The sequence below is a fragment of the Myripristis murdjan genome, chromosome 8 (genome assembly GCF_902150065.1).
Source record: "Myripristis murdjan chromosome 8, fMyrMur1.1, whole genome shotgun sequence".
In the NCBI taxonomy this organism is placed as follows: domain Eukaryota; kingdom Metazoa; phylum Chordata; class Actinopteri; order Holocentriformes; family Holocentridae; genus Myripristis; species Myripristis murdjan.
The window spans coordinates 30,259,352-30,277,010 of record NC_043987.1 but is presented as its reverse complement, the minus strand read 5'-3'; the positions used below and the strand labels follow the sequence as shown (position 1 = coordinate 30,277,010).

General features: G+C 42.8%; 4 protein-coding genes across 4 annotated transcripts; all 4 read right to left on the bottom strand.

Moving 5' to 3' along the window:
• Window positions 1-3,258: 3,258 nt before the first annotated feature.
• On the bottom strand, window positions 3,259-3,663 carry LOC115363268 (histone H2B 1/2-like). Its single transcript, XM_030057380.1, has one exon. It carries the CDS (start codon window positions 3,646-3,648, stop codon window positions 3,274-3,276), a length of 375 nt encoding a protein of 124 aa, XP_029913240.1. The 5' UTR covers window positions 3,649-3,663; the 3' UTR covers window positions 3,259-3,273.
• A 2,088-nt stretch (window positions 3,664-5,751) lies between these two features.
• On the bottom strand, window positions 5,752-6,412 carry LOC115363226 (histone H1-like). The gene has a single exon (XM_030057336.1). The coding sequence runs from the start codon at window positions 6,371-6,373 to the stop codon at window positions 5,768-5,770; it is 606 nt and encodes a 201-aa protein (XP_029913196.1). The 5' UTR covers window positions 6,374-6,412; the 3' UTR covers window positions 5,752-5,767.
• A 4,811-nt stretch (window positions 6,413-11,223) lies between these two features.
• Window positions 11,224-11,875, bottom strand: LOC115363241 (histone H2A). The gene has a single exon (XM_030057352.1). The coding sequence runs from the start codon at window positions 11,843-11,845 to the stop codon at window positions 11,459-11,461; it is 387 nt and encodes a 128-aa protein (XP_029913212.1). The 5' UTR covers window positions 11,846-11,875; the 3' UTR covers window positions 11,224-11,458.
• Window positions 11,876-14,249: 2,374 nt separating this feature from the next.
• Window positions 14,250-14,768, bottom strand: LOC115363267 (histone H2B-like). The gene has a single exon (XM_030057379.1). The coding sequence runs from the start codon at window positions 14,751-14,753 to the stop codon at window positions 14,379-14,381; it is 375 nt and encodes a 124-aa protein (XP_029913239.1). The 5' UTR covers window positions 14,754-14,768; the 3' UTR covers window positions 14,250-14,378.
• Window positions 14,769-17,659: the final 2,891 nt, after the last annotated feature.

Sequence of the window (17,659 nt, the reverse complement as noted above, 5' to 3'; positions counted from 1 at the left end):
CAGGGATCAAACTGGGAACCCTCTGGTTACCAGACCTCCTGAGCCACGCCGCCCCATATGAATATATGAGATATACCATAAATTTGAAGCTCGTGTGGCTTCACCGAACAAATATATAACGATTAAGCCAAAATACTATACTAATACTGGAATACAAAATACTATTGCTTAAGTTATGATTTTTGAGGATTTCAACTGTGATGTACAGACGTATGTGGCTCTGCCGTTGGTTGGTTGTTGTGATGGTGTGAGTCTAAGCCCTCTCTCTTATATGAGTGCTTCATTGGCCCAGCACCATTTGATATACTCTGCAATGTAAAGTACAGTACATAGTGTGTACTATAATAAAACCAGTTACTACATTTTTCTATAGCTGCTGTCTGTGTAGTTGAACATAATCACCTATTCCTGCTGCCATACTGTTCTACAACACAATGAGAATAACAATAATGAAGTCTGCCCTCCAGAACAGGTGGGTAGCTTTAATACATTTTATTAACTTGTATTATGTTAGAAAGCTGCCAACACTTTTGGTGCGAGTGGGTCAAATTTGAGCCATGATTTAACTCAGCCAGAAATAGTCAAAAAAACAATGACTGTCATCCAAAATTGTTTTTTCACCTCATCATCATCATCACTGCATTCATATTCATGTAAACCAGGGGTCACCAATCATGTCCCATGGAGGGCCGAGAGGCTGCAGGTTTTCATTCCAACCAAGACCTCCACCAGGTGATCACCTCACCTTGTATCAGAAAGGAGGAGCTAATCAGTGAAATCACCTGGTCAACTTTAGATATGTACTTTTTACATATCTAAAGTTGATGGGAAACAGGTAAACAGGTAAAAATGACCCTGACACAACAGAAGGGTTAAAATAGTTTTTGTAATTAAAGTTGTTTTATACATAACCATGATTTAACCATCAGAATATTTAATCAAGATTATGTTTGAGTTTTGTTCAAGGTTTTTCTTTTGATTGTGAGACATGTCAGACCATAAGGAGAGGAGCAATTAAAAACTCTCTTAAAAACAAAAAAACTCTCTTGTATATTGAGTTGCAGAATCCCACCATCCCCATCCCTCTGCTTGCTCGGCGATATCACACAAATTAACCTCCCAACCAAATATAGGAACCCATTACTCATATCTCTAACTATCGCCAAGAAAACAGTTCTGTTAAACTGGAAATCAAAACAATCATTACACATCAACCACTGGACCAACCTTCTCACAGAATTCATCTCAGTAGAGAAAATGACAGCTTCTAACACAGGCAATATGTCGACCTTTAATGACACCTGGAACCCATTTCTTATTTGATACCGTATCACACCAGAACAGCCCACGCACATCTCCACAAGCCCACTCCTCAATAAGCCCATAAAACACGCTCTTTGTTTATTTTATTTATTTATTTATTTAATTAGTCGTATTTACTTCCCTTTTTTTTTTTCTTCTTCTTCTTTTCTTTTCCTTTTCCTTTTCTTTCTTCTTTTTTCCCCTATACCATTATTATTCTTCTTCCCTTTCTGCCCGTTCCCCTTGTTCACACACATCTAGAACTGTTACTACGTCGCTGTTATTATTATGACTATGATTATTACTATTATTATCATCATTATTATGGAGAATGATCATCATTACGATTATTATTATGATAATGATCATATCATTATTACTGTTATTATATTATAACTACTAGTATTATCACAACTATGATTATGATTGGGATAATTATCACTATTGTTATTATTATTATTACTTTTCATTATTATCCTTTTGTTGTTATAGCATCATCATAACTATTGAAACTTACTTCATGTTATTGTATCGGTAATCGTGATGATGACATTATAATAGTAAAATAAAGACGGGGGGGGGCGAGGCCGGACTGGTTTGGCTGAGGGTGGGGGAGAGCGGGAGCTCCGTGCCTGGCTCTCTGGGGGGGTGGTGGGGCCTCCGGTGGGGACAGGTGGCGGACGGGGTGGTCTGACCCTACCTCTCTCAAAACATAAGTAAAGAAAATAACAATAATAAATATAAAAAATAAATAAATAAATAAAAATAAAATAACGCCAGTCCTTAGTAGGCAGACTCCCTCCCAAGGGTCTGGGAGTTGCCCTGACCAGGAAGAGGCACAGGAGGCTAGATCTGCAACGGGCCAGCAGCCACCTCGGGGTCTGGGTGCGGCCCAAGGCATGATCGGCCATAGACTAGAATGAAAATAATATCAAATTGGGGAGGGGGGGGGCTCTTTCCGCTGCCGTCTCGCCCTGCTCCCGCTGGGGCTTCCGGCCATACTACTCGGGGCCCGGTGGGGGGGGCCTCATGCTCGCTTCCCTGATGCCCCGGTCTGGCCTCGCCCCTCATTGCAATTATATATTAGCAATTATTATTCTCGAGATTGTCATCATCACGATATATCGTCTTATACTAGATTATGGTATATATCATATAATAATGGATTACTATGTTATGTTATATTATATCGTATGATGCTATACTATATTGCTATATTGTGCTATATCACGTCATAAAGTGTTGTATCAGTTTGGATTATATTACATTATCTTATAATATTAGGCCGTATTATATTAAGCTGAAAGTACATTACATTTTTTTTTTCTTTCTTTATTTATTTATTTATTCTTTATACTTTATTTATTCATCTATTCTCATTATATTTTCTATACCATATTGGACGCAATAATACCATACCCTCTGTCTTGTCATGAAGCACATGCACACACACACCCACACACACACACACACACAGACACCTATATACACACACCAATGCAACTCTATGTTGTTGTCTGTAGTGGTTTGTATTGTATGTCCATCGTCTGTACCTTATGTTCATTTGGTGCAATTTACTTGTCCCCCATTGTCCCCTTGCTTATGTCACCTTGTCTGTTGTCACTAAATTTCACCAATAAAAAAAAAATAAATAAATAAAAAAAAAAAAGGAGAGGAGCAATTAATCAATGTTAATCAGAGGTAGGTGTGAGTGTGTGCATGTAATGGCCTGTCATGAGACAGTGGATGAAAAACAGATTCACTTCATTCTCTACTGCTCAGTCAACATTAATACAAACTCCAATGTTGAATTAAATAATGCATAGTATTAAGTCACCTAAGAGTGTATTGTAAACGGTGATATATACCACTATATCATCATCTAAAGAGATGTTAACGACTCTGCCCTTTGATTGAGGTGGGTGGCTCTTAAAAGAGCCTTTGTGTTGTTTAAGCTAGGATAGCTGGAGTTTACTTGGAGCTGGTGTACTTGGTGACGGCCTTGGTGCCCTCTGACACGGCGTGCTTGGCCAGCTCTCCGGGCAGCAGAAGGCGGACAGCGGTCTGGATCTCCCTGGACGTGATGGTGGAGCGCTTGTTGTAGTGAGCCAGACGGGACGCCTCACCGGCGATGCGCTCGAAGATGTCGTTGACAAAGGAGTTCATGATGCCCATGGCCTTGGACGAGATACCGGTGTCGGGGTGCACCTGCTTGAGCACCTTGTACACGTAGATGGCGTAGCTCTCCTTCCTAGTCTTTCTGCGCTTCTTGCCGCCCTTGCCGGCAGTTTTGCTTACGGCTTTCTTCGAGCCCTTCTTGGGCGCGGACTTTGCGGGTTCAGGCATGTTGATGCTCGGCTGCTTCACAGCTCATGTGGTCCGAGCGCACCACCGCCGCTGGATATTGACCCGATGACGTCACGTTCACTGCGCCGCTCCGTCTGTATGATTGGCTGACGACAGTCACCCCACACCGCCCGCCGACTGCTGCCCCCCTCATTCATTCGAAATTATTTCAGCTTTAACCATTTCCCGTATTATTATTTTTCACATGTATTATATTCAAACATGAAGCGGATTCAGTCTTGTGACAAGTACAGTTAAGTTACACAATGTATTACACCTGAATGAAAATCAGAACAGAAATGAAATTCATCCCATTATTTAAGTACATGATGTCATGTGTTAAATTGTTATTGCTTCCCTGTTGATGAACAGCTCTTGGATTTGTAGTCTGGTTAGTTTGTGTGGACAAAGAATTACGAGCCCACTGCCAAACTGTTAAATGTCTCACATGATACAAAATCATTGCATTTTTAGTTTAAATGGTTACAAGCCAATTAGCCCATTACAAGTCATTAGGACGTCGAATGCAAAAAAAAGAAAAAAAAAAAAAAAAAAAGCTTGCGCCCTCCTCTGTGATGTTTAGTAAACTTTAAAACCAGTTTAGCCTTTAATTAAACAACTGCCAATTTAATAAGCAAGTCAGCTCATGAGTGCGTTGTGGGTGACAGAATTAGTAGGAACTTTTATCTGCATTGTATTTTTTGAGTGACGTTACAATATACATGTATTTACATAGTTGCATGCATTCAATTATGTTTTTCGAAGTACTGTATTTAGTTTCTGTAAGTATATGTAAACTTAAATTCAGAGCAAATATATAAACACCTCTGCTTTACGTACGATATGTTCTAATATTTATTTTCGTAATATTCACGTTCTTTGAGTAAGGAGTCAGCTCTTGGTGGGTTGTGGGCGGCTCTGAAAAGAGCCTTTGTGTTGTTATTGTGGTTGGTGTTGGTTCAGCCTCCGAAGCCGTACAGAGTGCGGCCCTGCCTCTTAAGAGCGTAGACCACATCCATGGCGGTGACCGTCTTCCTCTTGGCGTGCTCGGTGTAGGTGACGGCGTCGCGGATGACGTTCTCCAGGAAAACCTTGAGCACCCCGCGGGTCTCCTCGTAGATGAGGCCGGAGATGCGTTTTACTCCGCCGCGGCGAGCCAGGCGGCGGATGGCGGGCTTGGTGATGCCCTGGATGTTGTCGCGGAGAACTTTGCGGTGGCGCTTAGCGCCTCCTTTCCCCAGACCCTTACCTCCTTTGCCGCGGCCAGACATATCGCTTCTTGATCACTTAGCAAACGAATAGAAACTGATGTCAATGGGAAAGCAGCTGCTGCTTTTCAATCTTCTTTGCGGACGTAAGTGAAGACAGACAGCGCTCTGTGCGCTGGGTGGAGCCAAACCCTGCAGCCGTTTTTTTTTTGTTGGTGTTGATGTTAAAGGAACTGCCTACACAAGGAAACAGGGAAAAATATAGTAAATGAAATATAAAATAATAATAATAATAAAAAAAACATTTACATTTAGACGCCATTATTGTTCGCCTTTATTCCCTCATACTAGACTAGAGATGGAAATTAGCCACACGGCTCCAATCTCGCGTGTTTACATTTATATGTGCATTAACATGTCCTGTCCCATTTCTTTAAAAAAAAAATTTAAATAATAATAAATAAATAAATATACAAATATACAAATACCTGAGCGAAGAAATTATTTCCATGACGCACAAAATATGTGCGATGATGTGAGATGTGAAAGCTACGGATTTGTGTGCATTTTTAATTGAATGGCTAGTGGTGTATTTCAGATTTGATAACTGAGACGGGACACTGAAGGAGCCCAGCAGAGTTCCTGATCACTTTGGGTCGGTTTTTCTACATATACACACACAAACACACGTTTCAATGATGTGAGTTGTTAGACATGTTTAGTTATTTAGCAGTTACTTGAATACCTAATATATATATATATATATATATATATATATATATATATATATATATATATATATATATATATATAGTGAATGTAATGAAAAACAGGTTCCTTCTTTTAAAAAAGTGTGTGGCTCTTAGAAGAGCCTTTTGTGTTTTGTAGTTTGAAGTGTGAAGTTTGAAGATTTATTTCTTCTTGGGAGCCGCTGCCTTCTTGGCTTTGGGTTTGGCGGCCTTCTTTGCTGCAGGTTTCTTGGCTGCGGGCTTCTTGGTGAGCTTCTTGGGGCTCTTGGCTGCTTTCTTGGGGCTCTTGGCTGGTTTCTTAGCCGCTTTGGGTTTGCTGGCCTTCTTAGGAGATTTCTTGGCGGCCTTGGGTTTCTTGACCGGCGTCTTCTTGGGCTTCTTGGCCGCTTTGGGTTTCTTGGCGGCGGGCTTCTTGGGTTTGGCGGCGGGTTTCTTGGCCGCCTTCTTGGGCTTGTCAGCCTTGACCTTCTTGTTAAGTTTGAAGGATCCGGAGGCTCCGGTGCCCTTGGTCTGGAGCAGAGTGCCTTTGGTCACCAGGCTCTTGACGGCTAGGCGGACACGGGCTTTGTTCTTCTCGACGTCGTAGCCTCCGGCGGCCAGAGCCTTCTTGAGGGCGGCCAGAGACACGCCGCCCCGCTCCTTGGAGGCGGACACGGCTTTCACGATGAGCTCCCCGACGCTGGGGCCGCTCTTCTTCGGCCTGACACTCTTCTTTTTGGGGGCTTTAGCCGGGGCGGCGGCGGCCGGAGCTGGAGCCACTTCTGCCATTCTGTCTTCTCTCTCGTCTGGTCGGTGCACAGCAAACTGAGTCGGACTGGACTGATGCTGCGGCCGGAGCGGAGGGCGGAGATTATACAAACCATGAGGACCGTGTAGACTCATCCGCCCCGCCGCTCTCCTCTGCTGCCGGGATGTTGAGTCACTTTGTGTTTTCTGCTCACAGAAAAATGGCTCAAATACACGTCTGGAACAAATCCTGAGAGCAGAGAGCGACCGGAGCCGACAGCAGACTCGTGTCTCTTCGTGTTCAAGTCCCGCAGAGTGCTCAAGCTTTCTGCCTTTTGTCCGGAGAGGCTCCAAACCTTACATCTTCACCGCGGAGGAAAGCGTAACTCGGCGATATTTCTCTCCAAATTGTTTAAAAGCTCGTCACATTCCCAAAAACACTGGGTTTCCAGGCGGCCGACATGTTTGTTCAGAGAATAAATGTGAAAACAGAAATCTGCTGCGGGTCGTTTTGTATGAAACTCAATCTGTTTTGGTGTCAGCAAACACACTCATGATGGCGGTGCGGTACGGAGTGTGTTCACAGACTTAAGAGGAGAGATGCGCACTGTGACACACACACACACACACAGGCAGATATTGTTTACTTAACAGAAGTAAATTATATCTGTCATGATTACAGTTTAAAAATGAGTTTAGCTTTGCTTAGCTCTTAATTCAGACAGAACAACACTTAAAAAAAAAAAAAAAAAAAAAGACTAATGCCAAAAGCTGAGTACACAGGTGCATATGGTGTATCAGTTTTACTATACTAACAACATATTTTGGGATCGTGGTATACTTGCCAATTCATTTTATAAAAGGATTTTTCCATCTGAAAGAAATATTATCAAAACTTTAAAACCTGAACACGAGTTAATGCTGAAAAACTCTTTATGATAGAGCATATTTAGGAATTATGAAATCATGTAACATGATCATAAGCCAAATGTTGAGTTTTTTTGGCAGTGTGAACATATGTGTCTCTAATATTGGAATAAATAAAAATGCTGATTTTTACACCACGTTTGCAAATTAAGAACACACACATACACACACACTCCTGCCTCATATCTACTGCTATTAAATCATTATTTTCTGCATATGCTGTCTGCAACCACCTCATACTTATGGTATTTACACAATGCAAAATTAAAACATTTTAAATGCATCAAAATGTCCTGACTTGAAAAACTGCTTCGCCACATTATTTTAACCTCAACTATACTGCTCATGTCTAGATGTTTGCTGAATAGTTACACAACATTTCATTCTTGATTTCAACATCGACAACAACCACAATGACAACAACAGAGTCAGACACACAGCACAACAACAACTACAAGGAGACACACAAGGCAGACAGTAGTAAATAAATCAGTAGTACCAAAAAAAAAAAAAAAAAAAATCAGTAGTAAGTAAATAAAATAAATAAAAAAGTGCATACTTGAATAAAATGGGAACTAAATATGATGATGCTACCTGCACTGTACAGAGTTGAGCAGTCAAATGGCAGAGGGTATGAAGGAGAATTTGTATCTGTTAGTTTTGAAACTTGAAACTTGAAAAAAAAAAAAAAAATCTGTCATCAAGACAAAAATCTGAAAATACACATCTTGCATCTAGACAGCATGGAGATGTTGGTAATTTGTTTTTAACAATGATTGATTTGCTCCATAAGTGAAAAACTGACTTTAATTGTTAAGGGTACAAAGGTTTCTTCGGTATTGGGGCTACATTTTGATGAAAATTGCAAAGCTCTAGCACATATGGTTGATTTATGATAAATTTTCAAAGTATTGAAATTTAGAGGCTTGCTGTAGCGCCGCCATCAGGACTATTGGCTTGTGTTGGCAGCTGAGGAAATCTGGCATGGGACTGGAACTTTGTGCAAAGTTTGATGAGTTTCGCAACATTTCGCATGTGAATGTTGCAGAAGCTGAGGCTTGAACTCGCAATCTTCGCCACCAAGTATTGGCCTCTATCTCACTGAGCTAAAATTTCACAAGTAGCTTCACAAATTGACTAAGCCAATCACTGACATGCAGGACAGCAGCCATCCATGCATGGAAAGGCAGATTTTAGACAGCTGTCAAAAATTCAGTTATTAAGACAAAAATCTGAAAATACACATATTGCATCTAGACAGCATGGAGATGTTGATCATTTGTTTTTAACTATGATTGATTTGCTCCATAAGTGAAAAACTGATGTTTAAAAATGCCATCCTTGCATTGACTCCAATTGTTCACATGAAGGCAAAATTCAAAATGCTGTCAAAAATTGAGTTTTTGATATACAGTTCTGAAATTTACCACACATCATCTAACATGACTCCAAAATTTTGTCAATTTATTTCTTGAACATTGAAGATTTATTTACCAAGAATTTGCAAGTGTATGTTTACAGTACCGTTTACAGTCAAACATTTTGATGCACTGTAGGCTCAATTTTTGATAAATCAAAAATCTGTGTGGATTGTTTTGTGTAGGACAGTGCTCTGTATCAAATTTGGTGACATTTGAGCAAAAATTGTGGGAGGAGATAGGTTTAATAAGTTTTACAATTTTTGAAAAAAACAGAGTGATGGATTTTATAATTTGCAATAGTTTTAAGTGTACAAAAGTTTCCTCCGTATTGGGGCTACATTTTGGTGGAAGTTGCAAAGCTGTAGTACATATGGTTGATTTGTTATGAATTTTCAAAATTTGGAAATTTAGAGGCTTGCTATAGCGCCACCATCAGGACTATTGGCTTGTGTTTGCATCTGAGGTAATCTGGCATGGGACTGGACCTTTGTGCAAAATTTGGTGATTTTTCATGCATGGGAAGTAGGACTTCCTCAGAAGAAAGAAAGAAAAGAAGAAGAAGAAGAAGAAGAAGAAGAAGAAGAAGAAGAAGAAGAAAAAGACGCAGGAATACAAGAGGGTCCTGGCAGCTTAGGCTGCCCGGCCCTTAATAATGCTTTGAGATTGCTGCTCCGGATACCGAGGTGGCTTTGTTTGTATCTTCAGGTGTGTCTACCTCTGAGGCACTAATAAAGTATACTTTACTTACTAAATACATATGCTGCAGTGCAAAAGTCATCAAACCGCTGTACTTCTGAGAAAGCCAAAGCACAGTCTTTCTCATAGCCTTCTAGATGGGGGAAAGTTGACAACCACCTCCTGAAGTCAGCCTCTCCTTCGCCGTAGTGGCTATTGTTCTGCAGAGACCACCTCCAGCTGCTTGACAAACCCTGCAGCCCGATCCAGACGTGACTGTGGTACATGCCGACAGTGTGAAGCATCCAGGCCGCGTCCTCCTCGCTGCTGACGGAGGCCAGGTCTGTGTACTCCCTCTTGCAGTAGCTCCAGGCTTCAGTCCAGGTCTTGTTGACTTCAGCAAAGATGTAGTGATGAGGAAAAGAGGAGAGGAGGCTGCACGGTCCAACCGCCAACAAAACATGTCATCTAGAGCATTTTGCAAACTTACAACACAATGACTCCATCACGAAAAAGGAATTACTGTCTGAATGCTATCTTTTAGATTCTGTAGTTTCTATATAATTCCTATTTATTTTATCTTCTTAGATTAGATCATTTCTTTCTCTCTTATTTTTGATTCTTTTGTACAAGGACTCATGAAAAATTTCATAGCCAGTTCAGTGAGACTTTCTTGAGTTTGATAAGAATTCATTGAAAAAAAGTCATTCAAAACACACAAACCTGATAAGAGCATGAAGATAAAAGCCTTCCCCTCCATGATGACTGACATCACAGCTATCCTTTGTTTTGTCAGAAAAAAAGATGATAAATTATAAGCATGGTTGGTGAGTTAAACTGCATTTTTAACTGTTTGAAACCTGAGCAGATTTACTTATTATTTAATAGAAAGGGAGAAAAGGCGATGAGCAAAGTGACAAATAACCAGTGAAGTTACAAGAAAAAAACCAGAAAATTACCAAAACATTATTTTAAAAAGAAAAAAGAAAAAAGGAAAAAAAAGAAAAACTAACAGAAAATTAGCAAAACAAATAATCAGGAAACTATTCAAACTTTACCAAGAAAAAAAAAAAAAAACACAAATTAGTGAACACAAATATTTGTTAAAAGAATTTATGTGTTAATGGAGAAAAATAAATATGTAAATCTCAATGCACTTTTTGACTGCTCTCAACATAACTCACACACACACACATATACTCACACACACAGTGGTGTAGTCTACGTGATACGCAGGTATACGCCGTATACCCACTAGAAAAGTTCGCGAATTTCCGTATAACCACTGAAAAATGCGTAAAGATACGTATCAGTATGTGTTTTTGACATAACGTTCACTTTCCTGTTCACCACAGGGGCTTCCGTCAGGCGTGACGTCTCGGGGGACACTACAGCTGGAGCTAACGTTAACGTTTCAGAAAGGGAGCCTGTGTGTGTGTGTGCGTGCGTACCCACTAGAATAAACTAGACTACACCACTGCACACACATATACGCAAACACACACACACACACACTATAAGAGTGTGTGTGTTTGTTTGCTGTGGTTCCATGATGCGTGGTTAGCACTCTGAATCCAGCGATCTGAGAAATTATCCACTGAAGTGTGTGTGTGTGTGTGTGTGTGTGTGTGTGTACAAGGTTTAAAGTAATACTTATAACCCTCAAAATGTGTTTTTTTCCTGTTTACCATTAGAGTATTTGCGCCATTTTAGCAACATTTCAATTTTTGTCTACTGTTACACAAAAAAGTTGATATGTTGTGTGGTTCTGATATGAGTTCTGATAAAAACCATCATAAATTAAGTGTCCAGGCTTCCACAGTTCACATTTTGTTACACAAGGCATCTTCACACTCAAGTCAACTCAGGATTTAACATCTATAGTTTATTGTAGCATGAAAAAAAAAATGGAAAGGCTAATTAAAACCCATTTAAGTACGGCTTATTCATGATCTGACAAGGGATAACACTCAAGTTATTTGTGTTTTGCATCCAGTACTTTCCTTACTTATATTAATACTAGTAATGAAAGCAGGACTCGTCTATTGCAGTGTTTGTGTGGCTCTTAAAAGAGCCTTTGTGTGTGTTGAGGTCGGCTGTGGCTCTACTTGGCCTTGGCCGGCTTGTCGGTCTTCTTGGGCAGCAGCACGGCCTGGATGTTGGGCAGCACGCCGCCCTGAGCGATGGTGACTCCGCCCAGCAGCTTGTTGAGCTCCTCGTCGTTGCGGACGGCCAGCTGCAGGTGTCTTGGGATGATGCGGGTCTTCTTGTTGTCGCGGGCGGCGTTTCCGGCCAGCTCGAGGATCTCAGCGGTCAGGTACTCCAGCACTGCCGCCAGGTAGACGGGTGCGCCGGCACCCACACGCTCGGCGTAATTGCCTTTACGCAACAGCCTGTGCACGCGGCCGACCGGGAACTGGAGCCCGGCGCGAGAAGAACGGGTCTTGGCCTTAGCGCGAGCCTTGCCGCCGGTTTTGCCTCTTCCGCTCATGATCAAGTCTTCCTCGTGCAGTTGACAGGGAAAGAAAATGAGTTGCAGCAACCAAACACGGCGCTTTATGTCCGCGGAGCTCACGAGGGGGCTGGGCAGCGACCAATGAGAAAAGAGGCTGCCGGCAGAGCGGCAGCGCGCGCCTGACTTTGAATTTGGGCGGACATTTCCGCACGAGAGTTGTCCAATGAGCGCCGGACATTTTGGCGCAGTCGCGCTGAAGGAGGAGGAGGAGTGTCGACAACCAACCAATCAGAGGTCGGTGACGTCATCGGCGTCACTTAACGTAATTGTCAGTTGAATCCGGTCAACTGGACTTTGTGTTGTCTGTCTCAAGACGTTTGGCCTCTTCTCCAAGTGGCTTCATCAGTTGAAGCTGTTCACTCGACTGACAGTCTAGGGGCCAAACGTCTTGTAGACCCAGAACTGAGTCCAGCTGATGTGATTTAATTCAGACATCAGTCTGTTCATTCATTGCTTTTTTGCCCCCTTTCTGCTGAGTGTTTAGTTCTGAAACAGTTGCACTACGTCGTAGCACATATGCTGTGTACAAGGGCCCAAATCCGTGACAGATCAAGATGGCCAGCGGTTATTATTGTAGCATCAGTTGATTATGGAGTATAAAGCCTATAGACAGCTGTGTAAGGATACCAAGCGTTTTAACTAACCTTTTCTAAATGCAGTCAAATTGATGATTGGGGATTTCAACTGTGTTGCCAACGAGTGTGTGGCTCTGAAAAGAGCCTTTGGTTGTGTGTTGTGTTGTGTTCTCTGGCCTGGCTTAAGCTCTCTCTCCGCGGATACGGCGGGCCAGCTGGATGTCTTTGGGCATGATGGTGACCCTCTTGGCGTGGATGGCACACAGGTTGGTGTCCTCGAAGAGGCCGACCAGGTAAGCCTCGCTGGCCTCCTGCAGAGCCATGACGGCCGAGCTCTGGAAGCGCAAGTCGGTCTTGAAGTCCTGGGCGATCTCTCGGACGAGGCGCTGGAAGGGCAGCTTGCGGATGAGCAACTCGGTGGATTTCTGGTAGCGGCGGATCTCCCTGAGAGCCACGGTGCCGGGCCGGTAGCGGTGAGGCTTCTTGACACCGCCAGTGGCCGGGGCGCTCTTCCTGGCCGCCTTGGTGGCCAGTTGCTTCCTGGGGGCTTTGCCTCCGGTGGATTTGCGGGCGGTCTGCTTGGTTCGGGCCATCGCTCACACTAAAACAGCTTCCTTGGGAAGACACAAGAAAGTAGACAGTTTGAGGAGCTGTGGCGCTTTTATAGCCGCAACGCCGGGGCGGGGCTGAAGCTGATTGGTCCAGAGTAGAGGCACGCGTGCGCTAGAATAACCCTATTGGAAGAAAGGCGTTTTCAAATACCCGCCGTCATCGCCGTCATCAACATAAAATCAAAAGTTTTCACAAACAAGGAATTTGACTTGGGGTTAAGGTGCTTCACATAAATAACACAATAAAATATCTGGGAAAAACAACTATACAAATAAATAAAACCTCTTGTTTAGCGACCAGGATATTGATTAAGTTCGGTTTTCTTTTTGATTGTGAAACATGTCAGGTCGTCGGAGAATAGAGTGGTGAAGTCCCGCCCCTTCCGGTGGGCCCCCATGGGACCTTTCAGGGGGGGAAACGAATGGTGTTCAATGGACAGAAAATAATTATTTTCTGGTCCCCCTGTCATTATGCTATGGATTACACAAATGTTGTTTATAGGCTTAAATAACCAATTTTCATGTCAAGAGTTTGACCGTTTATTGCGCCATTGTTCAGTTAAATGCTGTTGAGAAAACACAATTAGAAAGACTACATGCTGTGTCGCGTATGTGACGTCACGTCATCGCCGTTTCCCTCCATCCAGATTCAAGTCAAGATGCCGGTGTGTTTTGTTCCCGATTGTCCGCGTCTCCGAGGGCCGACGGAGCGCCAGGCCGGGCGGGAGGGCGAGCGGACCCCGCCGTCGAGCGGAAAAACTCAGAACCTCAAAAACTCAGCGCGGAGCAGAGAAATGGCCATGTCTGTTGTAGGCTTCCAGTGTGGGTGGTGACGTATATCATTCACACCAAGAGCAGCGAAGAGTTGTAGTTCACAAAGCGGGCTCACACAAAACCTAACATTATCAATATTCTTCGCGCTAAATTGTAGTCTTTGCGTGAAAAATTATCTTTAAATATCACAAACAACATATGTGAAATTCATGGCACAATTCAAAAGGGGCCGGAAAATATTTTTTTTATCTACCCATTGGATCGCATTCATAATTTTTTGCTTTTGAGGACCCATATACCGGAAGTGGGTGGGCGGGACTTCACTCTATCGTCGCCTCAAGCCGCGTTTCCTCACTAAATGCGACAAATGCAACTGTAAAACTGTAGCTGCTAATAGCAGTTCTTATTAAATTAAATGGCTTAGTTGTACTAACAGTAACCAGTGACACTCTTTCCATACAGTCTTGTGAAATAACGACTCTGCCCTTTGATTGAGGTGGGTGGCTCTTAAAAGAGCCTTTGTGTTGTTGAAACTGGAGAAACTGGTGTTTACTTGGAGCTGGTGTACTTGGTGACGGCCTTGGTGCCCTCGGACACGGCGTGCTTGGCCAGCTCCCCGGGCAGCAGAAGGCGGACGGCGGTCTGGATCTCCCTGGAGGTGATGGTGGAGCGCTTGTTGTAGTGAGCCAGGCGGGAAGCCTCGCCGGCGATGCGCTCGAAGATGTCGCTAACAAACGAGTTCATGATGCCCATGGCCTTAGACGAGATGCCGGTGTCGGGGTGCACCTGCTTGAGCACCTTGTACACGTAGATAGCATAGCTCTCCTTCCTGGCCTTTCTGCGCTTCTTGCCGCCCTTGCCGGTGGTCTTGCTCACGGCTTTCTTAGAGCCCTTCTTGGGCGCGGACTTTGCGGGTTCAGGCATGTTGATGCTCAGCTGCTTCACAGCTCATGTGGTCCGAGTGCACCGCCGCCGCTGGATATTGACCCGATGACGTCACGTTCACTGCGCCGCTCCATCTGTATGATTGGCTGACGACAGTCACCCCACACCGCCCGCCGACTGCTGCCCCCCTCTTCATTCAACGTCTTTTCAGCTTCAGCAGCAAAGTAAGAGCGTGTCAAAAACAAAGCCCCCCAAATCTCTTACACCAGATAAAACTTTTTTTTTTCGTTTGTTCAATGTAGACTTGGATGAAAATCAGGAATAGAAATGAAATTCATCCTGTTATTTAAATACATGATGTCATTTATTAGACTGTTTCCTTGTTGATGAGCAGCTCTTGGATTTGTAGTTAAATGAATGTCAACATAAGACTTTCTGCAGGGACGGTTTTTGCTATGGGCAATGTGGGCAACCGCCCAGGGCGCAATCTACTTGGGGGCGCACAAGCGCCGTCCAAAAAAAAAAAAGTGCGTCCGCAAAAAAAAAAAAAAAAAAAAAAAAATCGTTTCTACACTAATATCGCTCATTTCCATGTCAAGTTGGTGCAGTGGGCGCTAAGGCGCCTCTACTATCACGTCAACTTGCTGCTGAGAGTCATGTATACAGGTCGTGTGTGTCAGAAGAAAAGGCAAGGGGGAGGGGGGCGCGGGGGATCAACTTGCGACTGCAGAGGCTGTGCGCAGGTTGTGAGTCTCAGGAAAAGCAAAGGGGAGGGGGGCGGGGGATAGACTAACCTCTGATATGAAAGATCCCAGGCCAAACAACACAAACTGCTGCTTCCAAATAAATTGTATTTCATTCATAAAATTAATATAGACCCCTTATAGCTACATGTAATTTATTGGGTTATGTGAAAATGCCAAACAACAACAACAACAACAAAAAGTCAATGGAGTATCATGGACAAAAGGCCAAAAAAAAACCATCAGGTGCCCAGTTCAGAAAGAGAAGGAGAGAAGAAGAGGAGAAACGTTCAAAAGATAAAGGTATGCAAGTCTCTATGCGTGACGTTAATTGTGCATGTAATGAAACAGTAGCCTATACCCTATTTATTAGCCTCTTGCTAATATATTGCCACTTAGCCACAGAAGTTTTTTTTTTTTTTTTTTGGTTTTTAGTTTTGCTGAACTAGCAACTATTAGAATTTTAGGCATCATGTCATGGAATTAATTTCACCCATAGGCTAGTTTGTGTTTGCAACACAACAAGTGCAAGTTCACATTGGCCTGTTAGTCTGTGGATTTGGTAAACAATACGTCCTGACTGTGGAATTTTAATTTTTTTTTGCTATACGTGGGTCTATGGTAACCTAAATAACTTCCTATACACTGACATGACATTTTGTAAGCTATATGTGATATAGCTTTATGAGTAATTTCTAGTGTGTTATTCTTAGTTAATAGGATGTTAACAAATGATAGGCCTTATGTGGTGGGGGTGGGGGACGGTTCGCCCAGGGCGCAAAACTAGCCAGGACCGCCTCTGACTTTCTGGTTAGCTTTTCTGATGTGATGAAGTATAGAGATGAAAGGTCTAATTTAAAATGAAACGTAGGACAAAGAATTACAAGCCCATTAGATCCAAAGAAACATCTTTGCATTTTAAATTAAATTTTTAACATTTTGATTAAGCCCTTGGGACATTCATGAATGATTTAAGCCCCCCAAAAGGGTTGAAGTCAGTAAATCAAGTCTTGGGACATCGTATGCAGTAAATTATATAGTTGATGCATAGTTGCATAGCACACCATAGTTGCATAGCACACCTCTATGCTGTGGTGTGCTGGGGCAGCAAGCTGAGGGTAGCGGACGCTAACAGACTCAACAGACTGATCCGCAAGGCCAGCGATGTTGTGGGAGTGAAGATGGACTCTCTGACGGTGGTGCTAGAGAGGAGAATGCTTCACAAGTTGAAAGCCATCCTGGACAATGTGTCCAACCCGCTCCATGACGTGTTGGTCAGACACAGGAGTTCTTTCAGCACCAGACTGATCGCACCACGATGCACCACAGAGCGACACAGGAAATCATTCCTGCCTGTGGCCTTCAAACTGTACAACTCCTCACTCTGAGTGTCAGACACTCTGAGTCAGTGGGCTGGCCCATAAACTAACTCTTGTGCAAATTCCCTCTGTGCAATAATCCATATTCAATACCATACTTATGTGCAATAACCTATAGTGCAATAACTCCTGTCCATGTTTGCACTTGTACATATATTTTTTCTTTTTTTTATTCTATATATATTTATATTCCTTTCTTTATTTTTCTTTACTATTTGCTCTTTTTACTTTACACTTGGAGTGGGAGTTATTATAACAAAAAGTAATTTCCCACTGGGGATCAATAAAGTATTCTGATTTTATAGTTACAGTAATAGTTAAGAAACTTTTAGCTGTATTAGTTTTGAATGATGCAAAGATTAAGTTCATGTGTATACATGGAGTTGAACATACATTCTTACAATTTTTAGACAATGTTAAATTGTTTTATTTAGATGTAGTTGCAAGCACTTTAAATACAATGCAGACCTTAGTTTTTAAAGTGCAGAAAACTGTGAAACCAATTATAAGAGGTTGACGGCTAATAGTCGCTAATAATGCGCCACCTTTGTCTAACCTCGATATTGTTGAGGGTCGTTACTTTAAGTTTAAGAAAGTCATCTCTTAAGTTCCTTGTGTGCGGCTCTGAAAAGAGCCTTTGTGTTGTTGTGATGGTTGTTGGTGTTTAGCCTCCGAAGCCGTAGAGGGTGCGGCCCTGCCTCTTGAGAGCGTAGACCACATCCATGGCGGTGACAGTCTTCCTCTTGGCGTGCTCGGTGTAGGTGACGGCGTCGCGGATGACGTTCTCCAGGAAAACCTTGAGCACCCCGCGGGTCTCCTCGTA

Bases quoted from the DNA above. Each gene is read 5' to 3' on its own strand.
- LOC115363268 (XM_030057380.1), bottom strand. From the start codon at position 3,648: ATGCCTGAACCCGCAAAGTCCGCGCCCAAGAAGGGCTCGAAGAAAGCC.
- LOC115363267 (XM_030057379.1), bottom strand. From the start codon at position 14,753: ATGCCTGAACCCGCAAAGTCCGCGCCCAAGAAGGGCTCTAAGAAAGCC.
- LOC115363241 (XM_030057352.1), bottom strand. From the start codon at position 11,845: ATGAGCGGAAGAGGCAAAACCGGCGGCAAGGCTCGCGCTAAGGCCAAG.
- LOC115363226 (XM_030057336.1), bottom strand. From the start codon at position 6,373: ATGGCAGAAGTGGCTCCAGCTCCGGCCGCCGCCGCCCCGGCTAAAGCC.